The 22864-nt window shown below is 49.1% G+C and overlaps 2 protein-coding genes across 6 annotated transcripts; one reads left to right on the top strand and one right to left on the bottom strand.

The window, feature by feature from the left end:
- On the bottom strand, nucleotides 12512-22744 carry RGP1 (RGP1 homolog, RAB6A GEF complex partner 1). Of its 5 annotated transcripts, none has more exons than XM_003480545.4 (9): nucleotides 22439-22563; nucleotides 21977-22111; nucleotides 21478-21614; nucleotides 20825-20908; nucleotides 20579-20728; nucleotides 20156-20302; nucleotides 19817-19944; nucleotides 19168-19357; nucleotides 12512-18655 (listed from the first exon to the last, which is right to left on the bottom strand). In XM_003480545.4, the coding sequence occupies exons 2-9, from the start codon at nucleotides 22090-22092 to the stop codon at nucleotides 18432-18434; spliced, it is 1176 nt and encodes a 391-aa protein (XP_003480593.1). In that variant the 5' UTR covers nucleotides 22093-22111; nucleotides 22439-22563; the 3' UTR covers nucleotides 12512-18431. The 5 variants fall into 5 exon arrangements, with proteins under 5 accessions (XP_003480593.1, XP_020921437.1, XP_003480594.1 ...); XM_021065778.1 differs by lacking the exon at nucleotides 22439-22563 and adding an exon at nucleotides 22663-22744 and having other exon boundaries at nucleotides 16420-18655; XM_003480546.4 differs by having other exon boundaries at nucleotides 16420-18655; nucleotides 22513-22619.
- Nucleotides 17195-18207, top strand: MSMP (microseminoprotein, prostate associated). The gene is made up of 3 exons (XM_003121986.4): nucleotides 17195-17357; nucleotides 17543-17651; nucleotides 18027-18207. The coding sequence occupies exons 1-3, from the start codon at nucleotides 17228-17230 to the stop codon at nucleotides 18205-18207; spliced, it is 420 nt and encodes a 139-aa protein (XP_003122034.1). The 5' UTR covers nucleotides 17195-17227.

The following is a 22864-nucleotide window of genomic DNA, read 5'->3' as shown; positions in this document are numbered from 1 at the left end:
TAAGTCAATGAAATAATTAGCCAGAAAAAGAATTTTTTAAAGGCCTTAGAGTCTACATTTGCAGAACTCACTTATATGAACAAAGTAAATTTTCTTTTGAACCACACCTGTGTTTTTTAGTTCTCTGGCAGTCAGCTGATCACATTGTTCTTCTGTGCTCAGCTTCAAGACAGATCTTCTAACTGCCTCTCTCTCCTTCCAATCAGATTTCTGCCCTTAAGCTTCTATATAGAAATGATAAGCCACCACTGGGTTTGAAAATTCATTATTTAGACCCAGGGTATGTTAATCATATGTCCTGAAATAAGCTAAGGGCTATAGGCATTCCTCAGACCCAGCATATGGAACATAAAAGTTGCAGACTTTTGGAATAGGAAGAGAGCGATTGGGGGCTAATTTTTAACTAATCCTGAAATGAAAGAAAGCACATGGTAGAAAGTTCCACAGACTATTACTCCACAGGAAAAGCCATTAAAAGATTTAAGGCCGGAGTTCCCGTTGTGGCGCAGTGGTTAACGAATCCGACTAGGAACCATGAGGTTGCGGGTTCAATCCCTAGCCTTGCTCAGTGGGTTAAGGATCGGGCATTGCCGTGAGCTGAGGTGTAGGTTGCAGATGCGGCTCGGATCCTACGTTGCTGTGGCTGTGGTGTAGGCCGGTGGCTACAGCTCTGATTAGACCCCTAGCCTGGGAACCTCCATATGCCGTGAGTGCAGCCCTAGAAAGACAAAGCAATAAAGGCCTTAAGGCCATGAACAAAACTAGGCCCAGATACTGGCCCAGAAGAGTAGATATAAAAGCCAAGCTTCACTGAAAGGTAGACCCATTGAACATCTAGCCAGGAATAGCTGAGTAAAACAGAAGAGAAGGAGATGACTGGGGAGAACTTCCAAGGCTGGGAGCCACTAACACTCTAGAAGGGGTAAAGGAGGCCTCTGCTACCTAGGCCTATAAAACGGGCTGTGCTCTGTGCTGACTGCTTATTAGGGGTGCATAAGGAGGCAGCTCCTGGGGCTTGCCAGCCAAGCAGAGGGGTTGTTAGTACATACAGAAGCAGCTCCTCAGAAAAGGGGAGCTGGTCAACTAACCCAAAGATCACGAACTGAGGGAACCAACTGGGCATCAGAATCAGAGTAGCAAAGATAGGGAAAAGAATGGTGAGGATACACGTCTAGGAAGTGATAAGAATGCAACGAAAGCTGTGGACTGGGATTCGCTGTGATCCTCACCAGGTTAAAGGCAGAGCCTTGTAGATAATACAGCTGTGTGGAACCATTTCCTTCCTCGGAGCCTCTAAGTACAGGTATTTTCTTTTCTTTTCTTTTTTTTTTTTTTTCTTTTCTGTCTTTTTGCCTTTTCTAGGGCCGGGGGAACAGCATATGGAGGTTCCCAGGCTAGGGGTTGAATCGGAGCTGTAGCCACTGGCCTACACCACAGCCACAGCAACACGGGATCCGAGCCGCGTCTGCGACCCACACCACAGTTCACGGCAATGCCAGATCTTAACCCACTGAGCGAGGCCAGGGATCTAACTCGCAACCTCATGGTTCCTAGTCGGATTTGACAGGAACGCCAAGGTTTTTTCACATTTGACCAACAGAAGGATGCAGGGTTACTAGGGAGATACTAAGATAGGCCGGGAGCTCTAGGTGTGTCCTCTGGTCTTTTGTAGCCCATTCATCCACTAAATATTAGGGTCACTTCAGCACCACCAGGAGTCCAGCCAAATGCTCTGACACATCTCAACGGCAAAATGGAGTGACACATCTTCAGAGACACCACACGACAGGTTCCTTGAAACCACCTGGCAGTTCTCTCTCAGTCCCTTACCGACCCTTCCTTTGCTACCTCTCTCTTGAGACTCTACTCCAGATTTTTGCCACTCAGCCCTCTGTCTATAATTATATCTATACCCACAACTCCAATAACCATTTCCACATGCCAAGAATGAACCACCAGTCCACTTTTGTCAGCTGTAAATTAAGATATCCAGGTGCTTCCTGGATTGCTTTACTTGTTGGCCTTCAGAGCACTTCAAACTCTTATGTCCAAAACCTGACACATGACTTTCACCCCAAATGTCCTCCCACCTCCAATGTCCTCTTACTCAGTAAATGACACCATCATCCACCCACATGCTCAAGGCCACCATTAAGTCCAGTCACTACACCACAGTGGTGCCAGAAGCTTGAGACACTTACTATGACTTTTCATCCTGTATTGCTGTACCACTTCCCATACTCCATTAGAGGTGGCTGTATGCAGTCTCGACAGACTAGTGATGCTTTGTAAAAAGAGTTTCTGCTTTATCATACAATAAGATTAAGTAGATTGCCAAGGATCTGAAATACTTCCTTCAATTGAGGAATCACAGATAAAGGCAACAACATTTTCTTGACTTTGCCATACAAAAAATGGATACTCCTAAAACACAGTCTCCCTCACTAAAATGTGGACTCCATGGAGCAAGGACATTGTCTAGTGTGAATTTGTTTTCCAATCCGCAGAAGTTAGAGTATGAATTTGCACATCCTCTTGTAAGTAACTCCAGTTAATTTTTCAAAGGTCAGGCCTAAGCTATGAAAAGAGTTGAAGAAAGGTATTTTTTTAATCAGAAGGTTAATGCTTCAAAGGTAAAGAATCCAGAATTCCCTGGTGGCTCAGTGGGTTAAGGATCTGGCATTGTCACTGCTGTGGCACTGGTTACTGCAGTGGCATGGGTTCAATCCCTGGCCTAGGAACTTCCACATGCCCACAAATGCATACGAAAAAAGTGAAGAGGCGAATCCGACTGCAGGGGCTTGGGTCACTGTGGAGGCTCAGGTATAATCCCTGGCCTGGTACAGGTGGTTAAAGGATCTGGCATTGCCACAGCTGTGGCATACATCACAGGTGTGGCTTGGATTCAGTCCCTGGCCCAGGAAATTCCATAGGCAGAGGGTGTGGCCATAACATTAAAAAAAAAAAAAAAAAGTAAAGAAATCCCACTGTGCGAAAACAAAATACTTTGGGTACATAATCGGACTGGGGTCTGGAACTTCCAAAGAGGGCAAAGAGGCTGCCTCCCTGGCCATACCCCCTATAACACACTCCCTATGGCTCTACCGTCAGAGGAGCAAGTTGTTAGAATAACCAGATGAATAAGGGTTTTATTTGTAACTGGACTCCCAAATGTTTACTATGATCATTTTTTAACTGTCAGGCACAGAAGAGGCTTTCTGTGCAAGCACAGTAAAACCTGCTAATGTCCCTCTCTGCCTGCCCTACCTCACGCGTCTCTTCTCCCAGGTGCCTTTAACTCATTGCCCCTCAATCCCTAGTAAAGGCTGAAACCACACCAGATGGCTTGGTTGAGCCAAAAGAAAAGGCAGGCCTGGCATCCAGGTGTAGGTAAGAAGTGGAGAGAGGGGGATGAAGTCAATGGACATTTGACATTTCTAGTTCCCAACATCCTAAGAGGACTTTGATACCCTTTCAGGCAAGTATCTCTCTCTCTGTACAGCCTTTTTTTTTTTTTTTTTTTTTTTTTTTTGTCTTTTTACCTTTTCTAGGGCCACTCCCACGGCATATGGAGTTGCCAGGCTAGGGGTCTAATTGGAGCTGTAGCCACCGGTCTACACCGTAGCCACAGCAACGCGGGATCCGAGCCGCATCTGCGACCTACACCACAGCTCACGCAACGCCGGATCCTTAACCCACTGAGCAAGGCCAGGGATCGAACCTGCAGCCTTATGGTTCCTAGTCAGATTCGTTAACCACTGCACCACAACAGGAACTCCTGTGTACAGCCTTTTTAGGAGGGTAAAATCAAATGTTTGCCCTCCCTTGACAGAAACCAAGAAGTTTCCCTAGCGGCTCCTTCCCCCAGATCCTTTCTCTCTATATCCTGCTACTGCCATAGACGGCCCTGGATTTAAACTTGACCAATCATATAATCTCCTGGGGCTTCATTTCTTTCAAAGAGAGAGGCAAGAGGCAAAGAAACGACGCACAGTGGAATCAGGCAAGGCAGTCAGGCAATTCTTTCTCTTTCGGTTCCAAGCCTGGTTTCTCAGGTTTCCCTTCCATCCTGTGAAGTTCTCTTCAGTGGAGAAATGAGTATTTTAAGCTCCCTGCTTTCTCCCCTGTCCCCCATCCTTTCTCAATCCCCCTCATCAGAGTTAATGTCTGTTATTTTTTCCAGTTTCTATACATTTCATTCTTGCTTTTTTAAAAATCCATGTATATGTCATATAAATTGGATTATACTATACATATTGTTATGCGACTTGCTTTATGAGTTGTTACCTATTTCTTATGTATCTTCTCATCATCCCAGATTAAAACGATATACACAAAAATCCTGCCAAAGTTGGAGTCTAGGGGTAGGGTGAGATTCAGTTAATCTATGACATATTTCATTAATTACCCATAGAATGGGCTCAAGTTCAACTAGCTGAACAAGGATCCTTAAGAACGCTATGTATGTGTCAGGCTGTAAAGTCCTTAGAGGCAAAACAGAGAAGGTTCTTGAGCAGGAAATCTCATGCTGAAGACAATGTTTCAGAAAGAATAACATGGCAACAGTGTATCTAATATAGATCAGGAGAAGGAGAGCTTGGACTGCAGGGAGACTAGTTCAGTGGTGGCCAGAAAAATGGAGAGAAACTTACACTCAATTATAAGAAAGTAGACCACAGAATGGAAGAAACAAGTGGAAATAAAAGAGTAGATTTGAATTCCAACTCTGAAATTTATTAGCTCTGTGACATTTGGTAAGACACTCCCCCACTCCATATCTCAGTTTCCTTGTCAATAAAATGAAGAACATGGGGGAACAAGGGAGTTCCCATCGTGGTGCAGCGGAAATGAATCCAACTAGGAACCACGAGATTGTGGGTTCAATCCCTGGCCTTGCTCAATAGGTTAAGGATCTGGCATTGCCGTGAGCTGTGGTATAGGTCACAGACAAGGCTTGGATCTGGCGTGGCTGTGGCTGTGGTGTAGGCCGGCAGCTACACCTCTGATTAGACCCCTAGCCTGGGAACCTCCATATGTTGTGGGTGTGGCCCTAAAAAGACAAAAAAGAAAAAAGAAAAAAAAAAGACTGTTCTGTCTCAGAGCCCCAGCTATCCCTCATTACACCTCTCAGCCACCTCTGAGGCATTCCCAAAGAATTGCCGGAGGACTAGGGTATTGAAAAACCTCTGAAGACTCTACTACCAGCTCTAATATTCAATGACTCAAGGGGGGTAAACTTGGCAGAGGTGCTAGGAAAATAGTAATGACTTTAATAGTTGCCAAAGAATCATATAGGAAAGGATTAATTGACTTCTAATAAATTTGCCTCTTTCTCCCTACAGGTCAAATCCAATTTAATGTCCAAAATACCATCCAAACCTTGAACAAAATGTAATCTAGGAGTTCCCATCATGGCTCAGTGGTTAACAAACCCAACTAGTATCCCTGAAGACCAGACTTTGATCCCTGGCCTTGCTCAGTGGGTTAAGGCTACGGCATTGCTGTGAGCTGTGGTGTAGGTCACAGACATGGCTTGGATCCTATATTGCTGCGATTGTGGGGTAGGTTGGCAGCTGCAGCTCCAATGTGACCCCTAGACTGAGAGCCTCCATATGCTGTGGATGCAGCCTATAAGACAATAAAAAAAATTTTAAAAAAAGGTAGCCATCTAACCTCTACATAAACAATACAGTCACAAATAATTTACTGCCTAACTATTAAGCTCATTCCAATCTGACTATTCAAACACTCTACCTTATTAAGTCAAAATTTGTCCTCCATCACTGTCATCTGAAATAAAGGTCCTTATTCTGCCTTCTGAAGCTAAACCGAGTAAATCTCACCCCTCTCCCACAGGACAGTACTTCAACTGTTCGAGAGGAACTATCACGTCTATCTTACCCCCCTTTATTCTCTCTTGCTCTGGCCTGTCAGGAACGTTCAATAGAGATGGCCCACTTCAGTTCTGGATCAATTCAACATTTTCTAGGCATTTAAGTATAAGCAGAGCTGCACCAATTCATGGCTTTAATGACAATCAAATCAGATGATCTTTAAAACAAATGACTTTATAATAATGTGTAAACAGAACGCAAACTCATTATCTAGCAACTATTACTTTTTTTTACTAAACATTAGCTGGTCCCTGTGTATCAGAGTAGACTGCTAAATCGTTTAACCCAAAGCAAACTGTGGAAATATCTAGCTAGGGACCCCAAAAGATGGAAGACTCAAGGTCCAGTGAAACAGAGCATCCGTAGTGTAAATGGAAGCACCCTGACGTCAAGCTTGTAATCTCATCAACTCTCAGGGGAATGTAATTCTCACTGGTACAAAATTTAATTGTCACCAAGATGACTTCGAATATCAATGTTAGTCAAAAAGCTTCATTCACCATTCCTCATCCCACCCATTCCATATGCCACCAGCAGGTCTCTAAAATGAGGGTCTGGGACTTGGGGCTGGGTACCTTCCGGACTGGGTGATTTAGGGAAGGGGAGTAGGAAGTAAGACCGAGTCCCTAAGGAGAAAGCAAGCTGGCAGAGCCACCCTGTGATGCCTGTAGGAGTGCTGAGCCTTTACAGTTTCCTGTGCCCCGGTTGTCCTAGTAACCTGAGGCCTCCCTATTTGTGTTGGCATGGTGGGGCCAAGAGCGGAAGCAAAGCTGAAGCACCAGGAAGACTTGCAGAACAAAAATGCGGGTAATGCAACAGTTAGGCCACAGGAGGGTCAAGCCTAGGACATAAGAATTATCAGGTTGGCAGGGGGCAGTATCATAAAAATCAGATTTCCTGATTCTACTTCCAGCATTTCTGATTCAGTAGGTTTAAAATGAGCTCAGGAATCTGAAATTTTAAGAAGCTACCTCCTACCAAGTAAGGCAAAGATCACACTTCTGAAAACCCAAGCTAAGCCAGCAAATCAGCAGTTGGGGGGAAAAAAGTATAACCATTTACCAATTTTAGAAAGCTGATATTCTAGCAGAGTAGTTCTGAATGTGCTAGGGGGCAGAATTCTCCCTCCAGGGGACATTTAGCGATACCTGGAGAAGTTTTTGGCTGTCACACCTGAGAGGATACCTCTGGCACGTAGTGGGTAGAGGCCAGGGACACTGCTAAACATCCTACAGTGCACAGGACTGCCTTGCAATGAAGCACTATCCAGCCCAAAACGTGAGTGCCATGGTGGCTGCCCTTCAACCCCATCATCCCTAATACACAGGAATCAGTGCTATAGACACACTTAGTCACAGTACAGAGGCTTAGATGAGGTCCTCTGAAAATAACTTGAGACCTCAAAAATATATATTTTTTTAAATAGTAAATGTCATTAAAGATATGGATGAGGAGGAAATGAGAACAACAGACAAGAAAGGAAGGTAGGAATGGACAACAACAGTGAACTGAGAAGGGAATCAAGGGAGGACAAGGCACTGGGTGACGACGGTGGGAATGGATGCTGCTCCCCTGGTGGATGCAGCCCATCCACATGCAGAAGACTGGAAAAGAGAAGATCAACCTATTAAAATAACATATAAGCAAAAAAAGGAAAAAAAAACAAAACAAAAAGAAAAGAAAATGAATAAAGGAACTGTGAAGTAGCTTTAGAATTTAACAAGAACAGATCCGGAATGAAAAGAATAGAATTAGAGGGAGTTCCCGTTGTGGCTCAGTGGTTAACAAATCCGACTAGGAACCATGAGGTTGCGGGTTCGATCCCTGGCCTTGCTCAGTGGGTTAAGGTTCCGGCGTTGCCGTGAGCCGTGGATCCCTGCTCAGATCTGGAGTTGCTGTGGCTGTGGCTGTGGCTGGCAGCTACAGCTCTGATTGGACCCCTAGCCTGGGAACCTCCATATGCCCAGGGAGCGGCCCTAGAAATGGCCAAAAGACAAAAAAAAAAAAGAAAAGAAAAAGAAAAGAATACATTAGAGATGATTCTGCACAAGAGTGCTCAATAAAGACTCTTCAGCAATGCGAAGAAAATGACAGGACCCCTAGAAGGAAGTCAGGAATTATGTAAGAAAGGAAAAATATAATTATTTATGACCTTCTAGCCCTAACCACCCCCTGAAGATGGGTCCAGAAAAAGTTCCTTGGTTTCACTGAGCAGAGATAATGAAAGGGAAGGCGAGTTAGAAGACGAGGAGCTCACCCAGGGACCGTTCTCCAAGGGGAAGTGGGTTAGAGCTGGTGCTGAAAGAGCATGGAGGACTGAGGCTCAAAGGGACGGGCTACGATGTTTCTGAGGAGGAAGGCAAACGAGAAGGGAGAGGAGTAACCCATCATGGCTCAGTGGTTAATGAATCCAACTAGGAACCATGAGGTTGTAGGTTCAATCCCTGGCCTTGCTCAGTGGGTTAATGATCCGGCGTTGCCGTGAGCTGTGGTGTAGGTCGCAGACGTGGCTCGGATCCTGCGTTGCTGTGGCTCTGGTGTAGGCTGGCGGCTACAGCTCCAATTCAACCCCTAGCCTGGGAACCTCCATATGCCATGGGAGCAGCCCAAGAAATGGCAAAAAGACAAAAAAAAAAAAAAAAAAAAAAAAAAAAAGAGAGAGAGAGAGAGAGAAAGAAGGGAGATTTAGGTACCCTAGGGAAAGAGAGACTACATGAGGGTTTTTTGTTTTTTTTTTTAAAGCATTGCTTTTGAGATATGGAAGATGAGAGACAACCATTTCTACCCATTCTAAGAAACTTCCAATAAAAACTGACATCAGGAGTTCCCATCGTTGATCAGCAGAAATGAATGTGACTAGCATCCCCGAGGATGCAGGTTCGATTCCCGGCCTCGCTCAGTGGGTTAAGGACCCGGTGTTGCCGTGAGCTATGGTGCAGGTCGCAGATGCGGCTTGGGATCCCACACTGCTGTGGCTGTGATGTAGGCCGGCAGCTACAGCTCTGACTTAATCCCTAGCCCGGGAACCTCCACAGGCTGCAGGTGTGGCCCTAAAAAGACAAAAACAAACAAACAAAAACCTGATATCACTCACATGATGGGTTTTTGGGGGTTGGATTTGTGGGTCTTCCTTTTTTTTTTTTTTTTCCTAGATGTGATATGTAAGACTGGCCTCCAGACAGATCAGGAACCCAGTTACAAACGTTTTTGGTCTGAGGTGACCGTAGGATTTCTGGAGCAGCCTTTGGCTGTACACTAACAGCCATGTGATAGTGCACTAACTCCCAGAGATTTGAGCTGCACTAACACAAGAGTCACTCACTGCATTTGGCTATTTAAATGTAAAACAACTAAATTAGGAGTTCCATTGTGGCTCAGCAGTTAGCAAACCCGATTAGGATCCATGAGATTGCGGGTTTGATCCCTGACCTCACTCAGTGGGTTAAGGATCCGGTGGGTTGTCGTGGCGCAGTGGAGATGTAGGCATGGGTCGGGGGTGTTGTCAGGGCTACGTGGGGGGAGCTGTGGTGGGCAGGCGGTCGGAGCGTGGGGGGGCGGTGGCTACAGTCGATCCCTAGCTGGCTCATATGGGAAGAAAATAAAAAAAAAAAAAAAAAAAAAGATCCGGTATTGTCATGAGATGTGGTTTAGGTTGCACACGCAGCTTTGATCCCAAGTTGCTGTGGCTGTGGCATAGGCCAGTGGCTACAGCTCTGATTGGACCCCTAGCCTGAGAAACCCCAAATGCCACGGGTGCGGCCCTAAAAGACAAAAAATTAAAATAAAATAAAATAACTAAATTAGCAAAAATTTAAAATTCTATTCCTCAGTCACAGGGACCACGTTTCAAGTACTCAGTATACACATGTGGCTAGTGGCTACAGATAAGACAGCACAGGTCAAGAACACTTCTGGAGTTCCTGTCGTGGCTCAGTGGTTGCCGAATCCAACTAGGAACCATGAGGCTGAGGGTTCGATCCCTGATCTTGCTCAGTGGGTTAAGGATCCGGCGTTGCTGTGAACTGTGGTGTAGGTCGCAGATGCAGCTCGGATCCTACGTTGCTGTGGCTGTGGCGTAGGCCGGTGGCTACAGCTCCGATTCAACCCCTAGCCTGGGAATCTCCATTGCTGCGGGAGCCGCCTAAGAAATGGCAAAAAGACAAAAAGACAAAAAAAAAAAAAAAAGAACACTTCCATCTTCATAGAAAGTCCTATTGGACAGTGCTGGAGTAAAGAAAAAAGCTTAGCCAACCAAAAACAAGCTCTTTTCAAATCTTTAAAGAGCTGCCACATTGAAAAACAAGTCCATTTTTTCCCGTATTATTTCAAAGAACAGAATAGTTATGGGAGAAAATGTGCTAGAGCAAGGCAGATTTCAGCTGAACAACCCTCTAGTACCTAAAGCTAGATGACAGTAGAATGAGCCACCTCCACTGCAGCTGGCAGTAATCCATTCCATTCGGTAGAGACAGTCAAGCAAAGACCTACCTGGTCATACCTCAGAGATAACAAAGAACTATATGCCTTTTCAGTATCTAGCTTTGAGTCTATGATTTTAAGAAAAGAGCAATTTATGGGAGTTCCCGTGGTGGCTTGGTGGTAATGAACCCGACTAGGATCCATGAGAATGAGAGTTCAATCCCTGGCCTCGCTCAGTGGGTTAAGGATTCGGCATTGCGGTGAATTGTGATGTAGGTCACAGATGAGGCTTGGCTCCTGAGTTGCTGTGGCTGTGGTTTAGGTCAGCAGCTGCAGCTCCAACTTGACCCCTAGCCTGGGAACTTCCAAATGCTGTGGTGGCCCTAAAAAGACAAAGAAAGAAAGAAAGAAAGAACCATTTACGAATGACATAAAAGTGAATGTTATAAATGTAATTTTAAAAGTCACTACTACCACAAGCAGACTGTGGGGCAGTCAGAAAAAAAATTAAAGCATATAAGTAGATAAGAAATTCAGTCAAAATTAATGGTGGTTAGCTGGGGGTTAATTATTAGCGGTGGAGGCTACCATGAATGTAAAAATTTGTAAGAAGAAAAAAATTTTTAAGTTGGTTAAGAATGGTTCCACTGGTACAGAGACAAGGCAGGAAAACATCAACGCAGGTTATCAACGGAAATTTGACTATAGCTGAAATCAGTACTACAACGGTCTTTTAGATTCTCTGCCAGAAAGAATATGAGCTGTTCAGGTATAGCAACTATATGTTCTTGGGACTCTGGCACCTCCATCCCATCATCTTGTCATTCACCAGCCTTACAAGTCATCGTCCTCAACTCCTAAAATTTAGCCTCCTTAATAAGGCCTCTTCATCTCCACAGGAATGATGCTCTCTTGTACTTCTTGTCCGAATAGAGAATGCCACAGGATATTGTCTCCTAACCTTCTATCCTTGCTATGAATTTACCCATCCTCATCTTCCACCCCAAAAGGGATCTGGCTTGATTATAATGTAATATCCTGAATATATATATATATATATATATATTCATACACTGAATCATGGTTCTATTATCTGTGCACTTCAGTGTGCATGTGTATACGAGGACATTCATGCACACATATGTGATAACATCTATTATTGGTATGTACTCAGGAATCTGGCAGGATTATGAAATGCACCACGCAGTGCTTAGCACACCACCATACTTAAGCAGTCACTCAGTAGACTTTACAATATCAACCATGTCATGCTTCTAGATGGAAAATACTGGGGAAGAGAGACTAAAGTAGATGTAGATGTGAATATGAAAACTTTTTTCTGTAGGAAAAATAATGGAAACATGAGCATCTTTTGCTATATCTAGAAGATCTTTTTTTGGCCACGTCCATGGCATGCGGAAGTTCCTGGGCCAAGGATCAAACCCGCACCACAGCTGTAACCAGAGCCACAGCAGTGACAATGCCAGATCCTTAACCCACTGAGTCATGAGGGAACTCCTAGAGGAAGAATGTTGAATTACAAGGAGAAGGTTGAAGCCTTGCTGAAAGCAAGCAGAACAGAGTTTACAAACAGTCCAGAATAAGAAAAAGATGATATAAGGGGAAGACAGAAGTGGATCAGGCAGAACAAATAAAGCCTAGCCTTTAAAAAAATCTGAGGTCTTATCAACGAGAAAGGGAGAAAAAGAGAAGATTTTCAGATGGGAAGGAGCCAGAAAGGGCTTAAAAAAAAAAAAATCAATGAAGAAGCAGTGGTGTATGTTGGCAAAGAGACCTGCAGAGTTGAGGGGAGGGAGAGAATTTATAGTAGAGGAAGTTGGTGTGAATGAAGTTTTCCTCTAAAGATGCCCAGCGGAGCAAAGCAGGAATGAAGGCAAAGGCCACTGGGAATAAGGGAGGGCTGGGGCTGAAAGAGCACAGGAGAAAAAGCAACAGGGCCCAAAGTAGGAAATTATTTTCTTTTTAAAAAAATTAACTGACCCAGATTTTCTTGCTTGGAGCCAAAAGCAACTGCAGAATTTAAGAATCTTCCAAAATAAATTATAGTGATCCTAATCCTTGCAATTGCCTTTGGTCCAAGATAACATAAATTTAAAAGATCATGATAGAATTAGCGTCAGTTTCTGACACAAGGACCAGACACCAGGGTAGAGTTCATTTCAGAAGCGAAATCAGACTAATAAATCACTTTTTATAGTATTTCTATAACACAGCTTTAGCCCTTTTTATCAGCATAGGGTAAATACAGAAACTGTATAGTTACATAGATGTCCAGAGAAGATACTAAGAAACCTAACATATATGGTAAAGCTGAGTTACTTCTTGGTGTACTGTAACCTAATGCCTCCACCCCAAGAAATGTTTGACCGGATTTAGAATACATAAGGCAGTTTAAAAGGCTGCACAGAAAAATTAAGGTTACAAATAAAACCCTTAAGATCAGGGAGAGGCAAACTGCTATGCTACTGACATAGAACCCAGGCACGAACACAGGATTCCCATACTTCGGCGAGGGGAAAAATAACACAAAAACAAGACAAAGTAAAAGATTCAATTCCATATTACTAATCTTGATAGCCTCACTTTGGTTCTCTTTTTCTTCTTTTTACAGCCGCACCTGCGGGATATGAAAGTTTCCCGGCTAGGGGTCAAATTCAGCTGCTCGCCTACGCCACAGCCACAGCAACCTGGGATCCCAGCCACATGTGCAAACAGTTTGTGGCAACAGGGGCCGATTAACCGACTGATAGAGAACAGGGACCGAACTGCATCCTCACAGGCACTATGTTGGTTTCTTAACCCCCTGAACCATCACCAGATTTTTTTTTTTTTTTTGATAGACTCACTTTGGTTTTCTGGGGTTTTGTTTTTTTTGGGGGGGGTTGGTTTTATTTTGTTTTTGCTTTTTAGGGCTGCACCTGCTGCATATGGAAGTTCCCAGGCTAGGGCTCAAACTGGAGCTACAGCTGCACAGCCACAGCAATGTAGGATCCAAGCTGCGACTGCGACCTTCACCACAGCTCACAGCCGTGGCAGATGGAGGCCTGGGATCGAACTCACATCCTCACAGATACTAGTCAGATTCGTTTCTGCTGCACCACAACACGAATTTTTACATCAAATACTGAATCAGCTTTTTCAGCTTTTCTATTTCTTAAATTCTACGAAATTACTTACATCGTTTTGATAAATACAGTCATTTCAAATGACTATGAAAACGAGAGTACCAACGCCTGATCCTTTGGCAGTAATGCTAGACACAGATAACCTCGCCTTTAAGCTCCTCACTACTCTTCCTGCTCCAGAGACCGTCAGTTCCACCTGTGAGGCCAAATCTGATTTCCTCACCTCGGCATTCAAAGCCTTTAACGACCTAGTCATCACGGTACTCAGAGCCCTACCCTCTACCGATCCCCACTACTCCCTAACTTATCCCTCACTCTCCGCGGGCACAGGCCTCCGACAGACCTTATCTCTGGGGATTGGCCCCCTTCCCACCTCGCTGGAAGCTCTTTCCAGCCAAGGCTCTGGCTGGCCCAGGCCTACACTGGCGCAGCCCTTGCAACCCAGAGCTCTGGCTCCAGAGCCCCACACTTCTCCCCCCTCCCCGTTCGGGGTCTCTCCGCTTTTGCCCTGGGACCCCTCTCCCTCTAGTGCTAATGTTCTACCGGGCTCGCCCGCCAGCCTTGGTGCAGGCACGAGCTCTGAGGTCCGTAGACGACCATAAGGTGTTTCGTGCCTGTGCCTGCGGGCCCGGACCCCTCAGGTCCCTGCCCCTCCATCTCTCGGGCGTTCTCCCCACCCCGCTTCCCCTCGGGGCTCGAGCCCCCAAGGCTCCGAGCCGCTGCCGCCCCTCCTATCCGGCCGCGACGGGCGGGGGTCGGCGGTGAGTGACTCACCGGAGGGGGGCCCGGCGGCCGGGGGGTCGGAATGCGCTCACTTCCTCGCCGCGCACCTGCCCGGCTCGGTTGGAGCGCCGCCCGGCCGGGCCTCCGGCGGATGTTTTTCTGTTCCCGCGTGGGCAGCGCGCGCCAACCGCCCCCTCCCCGCCCGCGCGCCCTCAAGCGTGGCTTCTGGCCCCAAGAAGCTCTACAGACGCACGCACGCGCGCACACCAGCAGCCCTGCAAGAAGCGGGTTCGACCAACACCTCCTTGCCGACCCCCCAGCCCCACCTTCTGGGAGAGGACGCCCGGCTCCGCCCCAGGCTTCCTTTCCAGAAGCCCCCTATGCCTGCCCCTGTAAGATCACCTCATCTTCATCACAGGCGGGTCCCTTTCCCCTCTCCCTGTCCCATGACCTCACACTCCTCCTCATTCAGCCCGCTCTGCCTAAAGCCTCGCCACCATCACCTTCAAGCTCTCTAAGCGCCTCACTCCAGTCCGCCCCCTCTCTGGTTGGCACCCACTTGCAGGAACAGAAGGTAGTCTACGGGGCAAACACCAAGGGTGTCAGCTGGTGCCCCTATAAGGGCAGCACCTGAGCTCCCCACCACTAACAAGATCTTTGGGCCCTTGTGCTAGTCAGGCCTTCTAACCCACCTGCTCCAGCTGAGAGCAATCCAAGGCCATGCCTTCCACACACCAGCCTATATCAGGGCACCCTACGCCCTCCATGAGTGTTCTTTTTCCTCTTGGTGCTCCTCTGAAATGGAAAGGGTATCAGACCTGACTAGGGAGAAGGTGAAATGCAGTCTGCATCTCCAGCCACCTAAGCTGTCTTCTTGGAAGAGGTCTGGGAGTCTGAGGTGGACTGATGAAGTTGTTTCTGAAAGAATGGTGGGGAGGTGAGAGAAAGGGTAGCCCTCTAAAAAAGTCAGCCAGAAGCCACTGGGTGACAGGGAGTGGGAGTCTTGGAGTACATGGAACTGGAGACATAGAAGGGAAAAGAATAAATGCCAAAGTGGTTGACCCTGTGGGTGGGCGGGGAATAGCTGGAACAGGGGTCTTTGGAGTGTGGAAAAGTGAAAGAAAGCCAGGTTGGCCAGGGCCCCTTAGTAGTCCCAAAGAGATGGCCAGCATGAGACGGATCAGAATGAAGAACGTGAGAGTTCACATGAGTGAGGATGGGAAGAAATGGATCAGAATCCGAATGAGAAAAAGCAGGAGTCCTAAAGGTAGCTGGAAGGATGAAAAAAGTGATACCTTTTCCAGGGTACTGACCCAGGGAAAGTAGGCTTATCGGCAACATTGTTTCTCAAAGCAGAATTTTAGAATCTCAAGGATACAAGGACCAAAACCAAATGTTCCTGGAGAAGGTTTTTGGAGGAGGTGGAAGGAAAGACATGGAGCAGAAGTCTGAAAGGGGCAGAAGTCTGTATCAGGAGATAGCAACCCTGACAAAGCCCTCGACTGTCCACCCAGAGCTGCTCAGCATCAAAGAATGGAACAGCTAATGATTTTGTGTCTGAGCTCTAGCACCAACCACAGGAATTCCTCTTTTGGGGGGCTAGGTGCCAGGGGCAGTGCCAAAAGCATTATGTGCATTATCTATGTAATCCTCTCGACAACCCTATGAGTTAGTATTACTGTCCTAATTTACAGACAAGGAAACGGGTTTAGAGAGGTGAACTAACTTGCCCAGTGTCACACAGCTCTTAAGTAAAATCAGGATCTGAGGAGTTCCCATCGTGGCGCAGTGGTTAACGAATCCGACTAGGAACCATGAGGTTGCGGGTTCGGTCCCTGCCCTTGCTCAGTGGGTTAACGATCCAGCGTTGCCGTGAGCTGTGGTGTAGGTTGCAGATGTGGCTCAGATCCCACGTTGCTGTGGCTCTGGCGTAGGCCGGTGGCTACAGCTCCGACTAGACCCCTAGCCTGGGAACCTCCATATGCCGCGGCAGCAGCCCTATAAAAGGCAAAAAGACAAAAAAATCTGAATCCAAATAGTACAACCCATAGTCTTAATCACCCATCTTGGGGTTCTCCAGAACCTGCAGGAAACCCAAAAGAGGAGGTCACAGGGTAAGTTCCTAAATCCTCATTCCATAATATATAGGAGAAAAGAGTGGTACCTCTGTGAAACTGGAGTGACCCATGCCATCAGGGCATTTAGAGATGTTCTTCTTTGAAAGAAACATCCCCAGGTACAGGGAGATCCTGTATTTATTTGCTCTATGTTTGGGAGTGATGAACAATGGATAGGGAATCTGTCTCGGGGATGCCCGTAAGAAAGACCCAGCCCCGACCCCCAATCTCTGAGGGGCAGCCACGTCTCTAGGATACTGCAAGGAGACCATGCCCTAGGGTCTGAAACATTCTCCACTCCAGGTGCTTGTCCGCTCTCCTGGAGCCGCTGGCCGTTGCACCCTACTGCATCTCCTCGGTTTGGCTGGGGCACAGGATTAGCCATCCCCAGGAAATGCCTCCCTCCGGTCCAGGCAGGGATCCCAGCGTACACACCCCTGGAGTGTGTGTGTGTGTGTATGTGTGATGGAGCGGGGGGTTGGGGGGGGAAGATGGTGGAATGCTTCCTTCTCTCCAAGTCAGGGAAGAGTTCCGGGGACCACCTGGGGGCCCTCACCCCTCCCGCCTTCTTGCTGGGGAAGTGCCCAGTCCAGTGCCCCTTCCATGGCCACCTCCCTCCCCCTAGCTGTGCGGGGGCATGAATCAGCTCTCACAGCTTGTTAAAGCGAGACCTCTTGTTTTCATGCCCTCACCTCAGGAAACAGAGTTACAGCTTTTCCAGCTCTACTCAGCAGGGGGCCAGGGTCCTCACTTTATAAACATCCCCAAGCCTCTGAGAGCAGAGGGCACGGAGATGGTATGAGACAGAAGCCCAGGGGAGAGAGACAGAAGCTGAGACTCAGAGAGAGAACAAAGACAAGCCAAGGAGACCTGACCAGGGTAGCCCGAACAGAAGCCAAGAAGGGTCCGAACGGGCGCTACTGCAGGAATGGCCCTAAGGATGCTCTGGGCTGGACAGGCTAAAGGGACCCTGGGCGGCTGGGGGGTCATCTGCTTGGTGATATCTCTGCTCCTCCAGCATCCAGGAGTCCACAGCAAGTGCTACTTCCAAGCTCAAGGTAAAGTTGGGTGAGGCACAAGGGAAGGACAGGAGCAGAGGGCACTGGGAGGAGGGGGCTCAGAGATGACCCCGTGTCAAAAAACCCAGCCTCCCTCCTGCTGGGAACCAGGAGACTCAACCTGGGGGGCAGTGTACCCTTACTTCCTCCGCTCCCGCACTCTAACAGGGCCTCTTCTTCCCTAGCCCCCTGCCACTATGAAGGGAAACATTTCAGCCTGGGGGAGTCTTGGCTCCGCAAGGACTGTTTCCATTGCACCTGTCTGCATCCCGTTGGTGTGGGCTGCTGTGACACGTGAGTGACCAAAGATGGCCAGAGAGAATAGCTCTGACATGAGTGACTGAGAGCTGGCCAGGGGGTGCTTAGGCTGCTGTGATGTGACAGTGGACAGAGTAGCAGTGTGAGGCTGGCCAAACCTGAAGGTACCATAAAGAATGTGAGAGAAAAGGCTTCAGGCTACAAAGTGCGGGAAGTCGGGGTGGATCTGGAGGAAAATATTCCTGCTATGCAACCAAAAGAATCCATATATGGTAGGCAAGCGTTCAGTTACGGGGGACAGGGCGCACTGGGGGAAGATATGAGAGGAATGCTGGGAGAGGGGAGATGAAGGGCAGGGATAAAGGTGGATCTTTGCTGTCTTGACTCCTTCCCCATCCTTTGGTTTCACAGGTCCCAGCATCCTATTGACTTCCCCGCTGGGTGTGAAGTACGTCAGGAGGCAGGAACCTGCCAGTTCTCCCTGGTGCAAAAATCTGACCCCCGGCTGCCCTGCAAAGGGGGCGGGCCCGACCTAGACTGGGGCTCGGCTAACACCCCTGCTCCTGCGGCTCCTGCTCCCCACTCCAGCTAAACTCAACTGATCGCCCTTCTGCAGACCCCCCACTGCTGCTGCCACTTCCAGGGAAACCACTAGCAGCTGCCAATTTATTCTGAATAAATAAGTTAATGCTACAGCTGAAAGCCTGCCTTTCATTGTCTGTGCCGCTGGACCCCAGGTGGAAAAAACGGGTCCTACTAGAGTCCAGGTGCTGAGTTCTCAGTATCCGGAAGAAAGCAGTGCCACGTGGGCCAGTTTCAGATGGTTATGGTGCTGGTGCTGGGACCTGGGGCCGCATAGGAGGCCAAGGTAGGGCTTGTAGGCAGCACCTTGATGGGGAGGTCCCAGCTGAAGGTGTCTACAGGCACTTGCTCAGGCCCCGTCCAGGTGACAGGCTCGGGCTGTTCCGTGGGAGGTAAGAGCACCAACCCTGGCTCCCGGGATGTCACGAATTCAAAATGCAAACGCCACTTCAGGGATACTGTGGGGGAAAAAAGGTAATAAAGGCAGAGGCATTAGAACCCAGGAGGAAAAGCCCATGACAGGATGTGGTTAGCAAAATTAGAAAAAAAATCTGTATTCAGGAAGAAGGGGGGAGGCTATGGGGTAGGGAGCTAGGATCGAAGTTTTCATGAAAGAAATCTAGTATGTTACTTGGAAATGTAACAATAAGGACAACAGCATCAAGTGCCTGAGAACCTAAGTGTGGGACAGTCAAGGCTTGGTAGCTTGAGGTAAACGTGCTGGGGAATCAGAGATCGGTGCATCACAGAACCCTGGTGGGTTGGGGCTGGGAAGATCCAGAAAGCTGTGAAGAGTTTAGGGGTCAGTACACCCAGGAAATGGGTTGGAGGTCTGCAAAAGTTAAGGATCAGAGGCTGGATGGGGGTAAGTCTGGGAGGGTGTTAGGAAGCAGGATCCATTACACTCTATCTGAGTAAGCACAGCAATTTATTATGCCCCCCCACCCCCTAAGAATGGTCAGGGTCTCACCAATGGCTGTGCAGAAGCCTGGGGTGGAGCTGAGGGGGATGGGGAGGGAGAAGCTGGTTCTGGTGGTATGCAGGCAGGACTCCTGGTGCCGGGCATGGGTCACATGAGACACAGAGGGGGCACCCCCTGCCCCACGGCGCCGCTGGTACTCAGGCTGCACACGCTCCTCGGTCTGTAAGCTTACTGAAAACTGGGCGCAAGACAAGAAGCACATGTTGGCTGACACTGGGATATGCTGCCTCCAGGTAAGAGGGCAGCCCAACCTTGAGCTGTTTTACCAGAGGGACCCTAGGGGGCCCCAATCCCCTCTTCTACACCCTCTTTATGCAGGCTCTCTCCCTCCACCCCAGGTCCCCAAAAGCTCCCACCCCCTTCTTTTTTTTTGGCTTTTTGCCATTTCTAGGGCCCTCCTGCAGCATATGGAGGTTCCCAGGCTAGGGGTCGAATCGGAGCTGTAGCCAACGGCCTTTGCCAGAACCACAGCAACTCAGGGTCCGAGCCACGTCTGCGACCCACACCACAGCTCACAGCAACGCCGGATCCTTAACCCCCTGAGCAAGGCCAGGGACCGAACCCAAAACCTCATGGTTCCTAGTCGGATTCGTTAACCACTGAGCCACGATGGGAACTCCTCCTACCCCCTTCTTACCTGCAAACACGCTACAGTTCCTTCCCCTAAGTTCAAGGTCCCCACTACATCCTCGCCGAGTCTGTATACAGATTTGAAGATGCCAAACGTCCCCACTTTTCCTCGGCCATCACTGATGTTGTACAGATCTGGGGAAAACAGGATGCTGTAAACCTGGAGTCCATACTGGGGAATGTCTAGGGCGGGAAGCCAGAGGCTAAAAGGTGGGGCTTTTCTTTATAATCTGGGGTGAGATATCAGTGGATCCTCAGAAGAATGGGACAGTTAAGGAGTCTCTGTCTCTGAGACAGAAACACTTGAGGGGAAGATGGGCTGGGACAATTCTGAAAGGATTCTCACGGAGGCTGCGGCAGGATGTAGCAGCCATGAGGCGCTCCCCAGCCAGCTCGGCGAGCCATGAATCCTTCTTCCCACCTTCATCCTCCTCCAGGAATGGACTGGATGGGGCTACAGCCTCATCCTGGGGAAACTGGACATCTTGAAGGCCTAGAGAGAGAATGAGTGGAGAGGTGGTAGGAGGGAACAGAGGTGAGAGTAGAGATGAGGGTTTTAGACTCTAACCTGAGAGGGCTGAAGGTAAGGAGTGCCATGGCTAAGGTACACGTTTTTCATCTATTCTCCAGAACTCTCTCTCCCCAACCTCTTCACACGTTCACTAAGCCCAGAAAGCCTCCCTCCAGCTCCTCCCTCCAGTCCTCTAAAGATCATTTCTGCTCTGGTGAGGCTCTTCCCCAGCCCTTTCCTTCAGGAACCCTTACTTACCAGTCAGCACAAGAACCCTCAGTGGGACCCTGAGTAAAGTGATGGGGGAGTTGACGCGCTGGCAGCCAATGGTCAGTTTGTAGACATACTTCACTGACTGACCCCGAAAGGAGGGTGGTCCCTCTATAGGCAGCACTTCGCTGTAGGAGTCTGGGTGGGAAGTAGTAGTCAGGACAGCCAGAAGCAGCCAGAGGAGTCCTCCCTCTGGGAGCCTTAGAAGGGAAGGGAAGGGGGGCAATCACTCACATGATTTGGACTCTCCAGGGTCTAGCCTCAGGTCACAGAACAGGATTTTTGGTGGAGTGGAAAGTATACACTGACCCCTCTCACCTAAAAAAAAAAAAAAAAGAAATATTGCAATTTGGAGTTCCCGTCATGGCGCGGTGGAAACGAATCCGACGAGGAACCATGAGGTTGCAGGTTCAATCCCTGGCCTCGATCAGTGGGTTAAAGATCCGGCATTGCTGTGAGCTGGGGTGTAGGTTGCAGACGCAGCTCAGATCTGGTGTTACTGTGGGCGTGGCGTAGGCCAGCAGCTACAGCTCCAATTAGACCCCTAGGCTGGGAACCTCCACATGCTGTGGGTGCAGCCCTGAAAAAGACACACACACACAAAAAAAGAAAAATTGCAATTTAATGACCCCATTGTCTGGTACTGGAGGAGGGTAGCAGAGCAAGTGGGGGCAAGAAGCACTGCCAACAAAGGGCAACCCAAACTAAGCTAGTCCTCTTTTCTTATTGAGAGAGGAACAGTTTTACACCCCTAAAGCAGCAAGTATGCTCCTGCACATCCCCAATGCAAAAGAGACCTCAGTGACCCACTCGAACAATTGGACAGTTTTTACCCTTGGGCAGCAATGATTTTATCCCCCTCCAAAGGCAAATGCCCCATCTCTAACCTCGGTGTGGTAGAAAGACAGTCTGGCTCTCAGGCTGGACATCTGGTTGACTGGAGTCAGGGGGAGGCAGGGCTACTCGACTCTCACTGGCATGAAACTGGCAGTGGATTTGAGCACTGGCCCAAGCCAGAGCCTCACTATGGGAGGAGGAAAAGGGGACATCAGAGGGGAGTTCCTGACCTCGCAAAGGCTCTCCCAAACTCCCTACCACACTGAGAAGGTCAACACAGGGAGATGGATGGCCTCCATTCCAGAGAATCCAGAACCCCAGAGAGAAACCATTAAATCCGGAAAAATATATTGGGAGTAAAAAGGAGAATGGGGGATGAGAGAAGAAAGGAGAGTAGAGGGTTATGTCACCCACACCTGTTAAATAGCCCTTTCCTGCAATGAGAGCACAATGAGCAACAAAGTGATGATGTAGCTATAGGCAGCTCAGCACTATAGATACCAGGCTTCCTCCCAGAAGGACCACCGTCTTCAGTATCAGCATCCCCACCTGGATGCAGACGTGGCCGTAGGCGGCAGGGGGTTGGTGACAGTCACCACACACTCCAGCGCTTCCCCCGCCAGAAACACAGGACCTCTGCTCAACTCTGCTACTACTTCAATCATGGCAGCTCCGGAATCGGATCTGGAAGGAAACAAGGGGTGTCAGAGGTCAGTACCACGGCAGGGAGGGGTGTCTCAGGCGAGCCCGGGGGTGAAGACCGAGGAAACGGGGCGTTCAGCACCACGGTGTCAGAGGTAAGCGCCCAGATTTGGGATGCGGGAAGGCGGAAGGGAGGTCCGGTGGCAGGTGTCTCGGCACTGCGGAGGGGGAGGGCGTCGCTCGGGGTCCCGGGCCCCCGCCCCTCTCAGCGCCCGGTCAGTCCCCCTACCCCGACAGAACCCCCAGGCCGCCTCCGCCCCTTTCCCTCGAGGTTCCAGGCCTCAGTCCAGGGCAAGGGCCGCCCGTCACCTCGCGCCCCTGGCCCGAACACCTTGCACGGTCGAAACCGGGGGCTTGGTGCACCGAGGCCCTCCGCCGCCCACCTCTCCTGGACCCGGCCAAGTGCTTGGCTGCGGCCGCAGCAGAGGCGGGACTTCCCTCGGTCCTCCTTCCCCCTCCCAGCCCCTTCCGACCGGAAGTGCCGGGCCGGCTGGGCCGGAAGGGGCTCGAGTGGTCCAGCCGCCGTGGGTCACCTTCCCACGGGCTGGCGCCCCGGCGCTGGCGCTGCCCGACACCGGCCGGCGGGACCCGGCGCCCACCCCTGGGGGGCCTGGTGCTGCAGCCCCGGGACGGGACCGAGGCTGCCGCGAGCTCCCAGGCGGGTCCCGGGGGCGGTGCCTGGCGGGCCGGTCCCCGGGACTCCTCCCCTCTCCGCGGGCAAAGTCGCCCTTTGGC

This window comes from Sus scrofa, chromosome 1, assembly GCF_000003025.6.
Source record: "Sus scrofa isolate TJ Tabasco breed Duroc chromosome 1, Sscrofa11.1, whole genome shotgun sequence".
Classification (NCBI taxonomy): domain Eukaryota; kingdom Metazoa; phylum Chordata; class Mammalia; order Artiodactyla; family Suidae; genus Sus; species Sus scrofa.
The sequence above is the reverse complement of the archived record's forward strand: the minus strand, read 5'-3'. Positions and strand labels throughout refer to the sequence as shown.

Bases quoted from the DNA above. Each gene is read 5' to 3' on its own strand.
- MSMP (XM_003121986.4), top strand. From the start codon at position 17,228: ATGGCCCTAAGGATGCTCTGGGCTGGACAGGCTAAAGGGACCCTGGGC. The intron at 17,358-17,542 runs GTAAAGTTGGGT...CTTCTTCCCTAG, and splicing joins GTGCTACTTCCAAGCTCAAG to CCCCCTGCCACTATGAAGGG. The intron at 17,652-18,026 runs GTGAGTGACCAA...TTGGTTTCACAG, and splicing joins GGTGTGGGCTGCTGTGACAC to GTCCCAGCATCCTATTGACT.
- RGP1 (XM_021065778.1), bottom strand. From the start codon at position 22,092: ATGATTGAAGTAGTAGCAGAGTTGAGCAGAGGTCCTGTGTTTCTGGCG. The intron at 21,615-21,976 runs GTGGGGATGCTG...CTCCTCCCATAG, and splicing joins ACGGCCACGTCTGCATCCAG to TGAGGCTCTGGCTTGGGCCA. The intron at 19,945-20,155 runs GTGAGAATCCTT...TGTTTTCCCCAG, and splicing joins TACATCCTGCCGCAGCCTCC to ATCTGTACAACATCAGTGAT.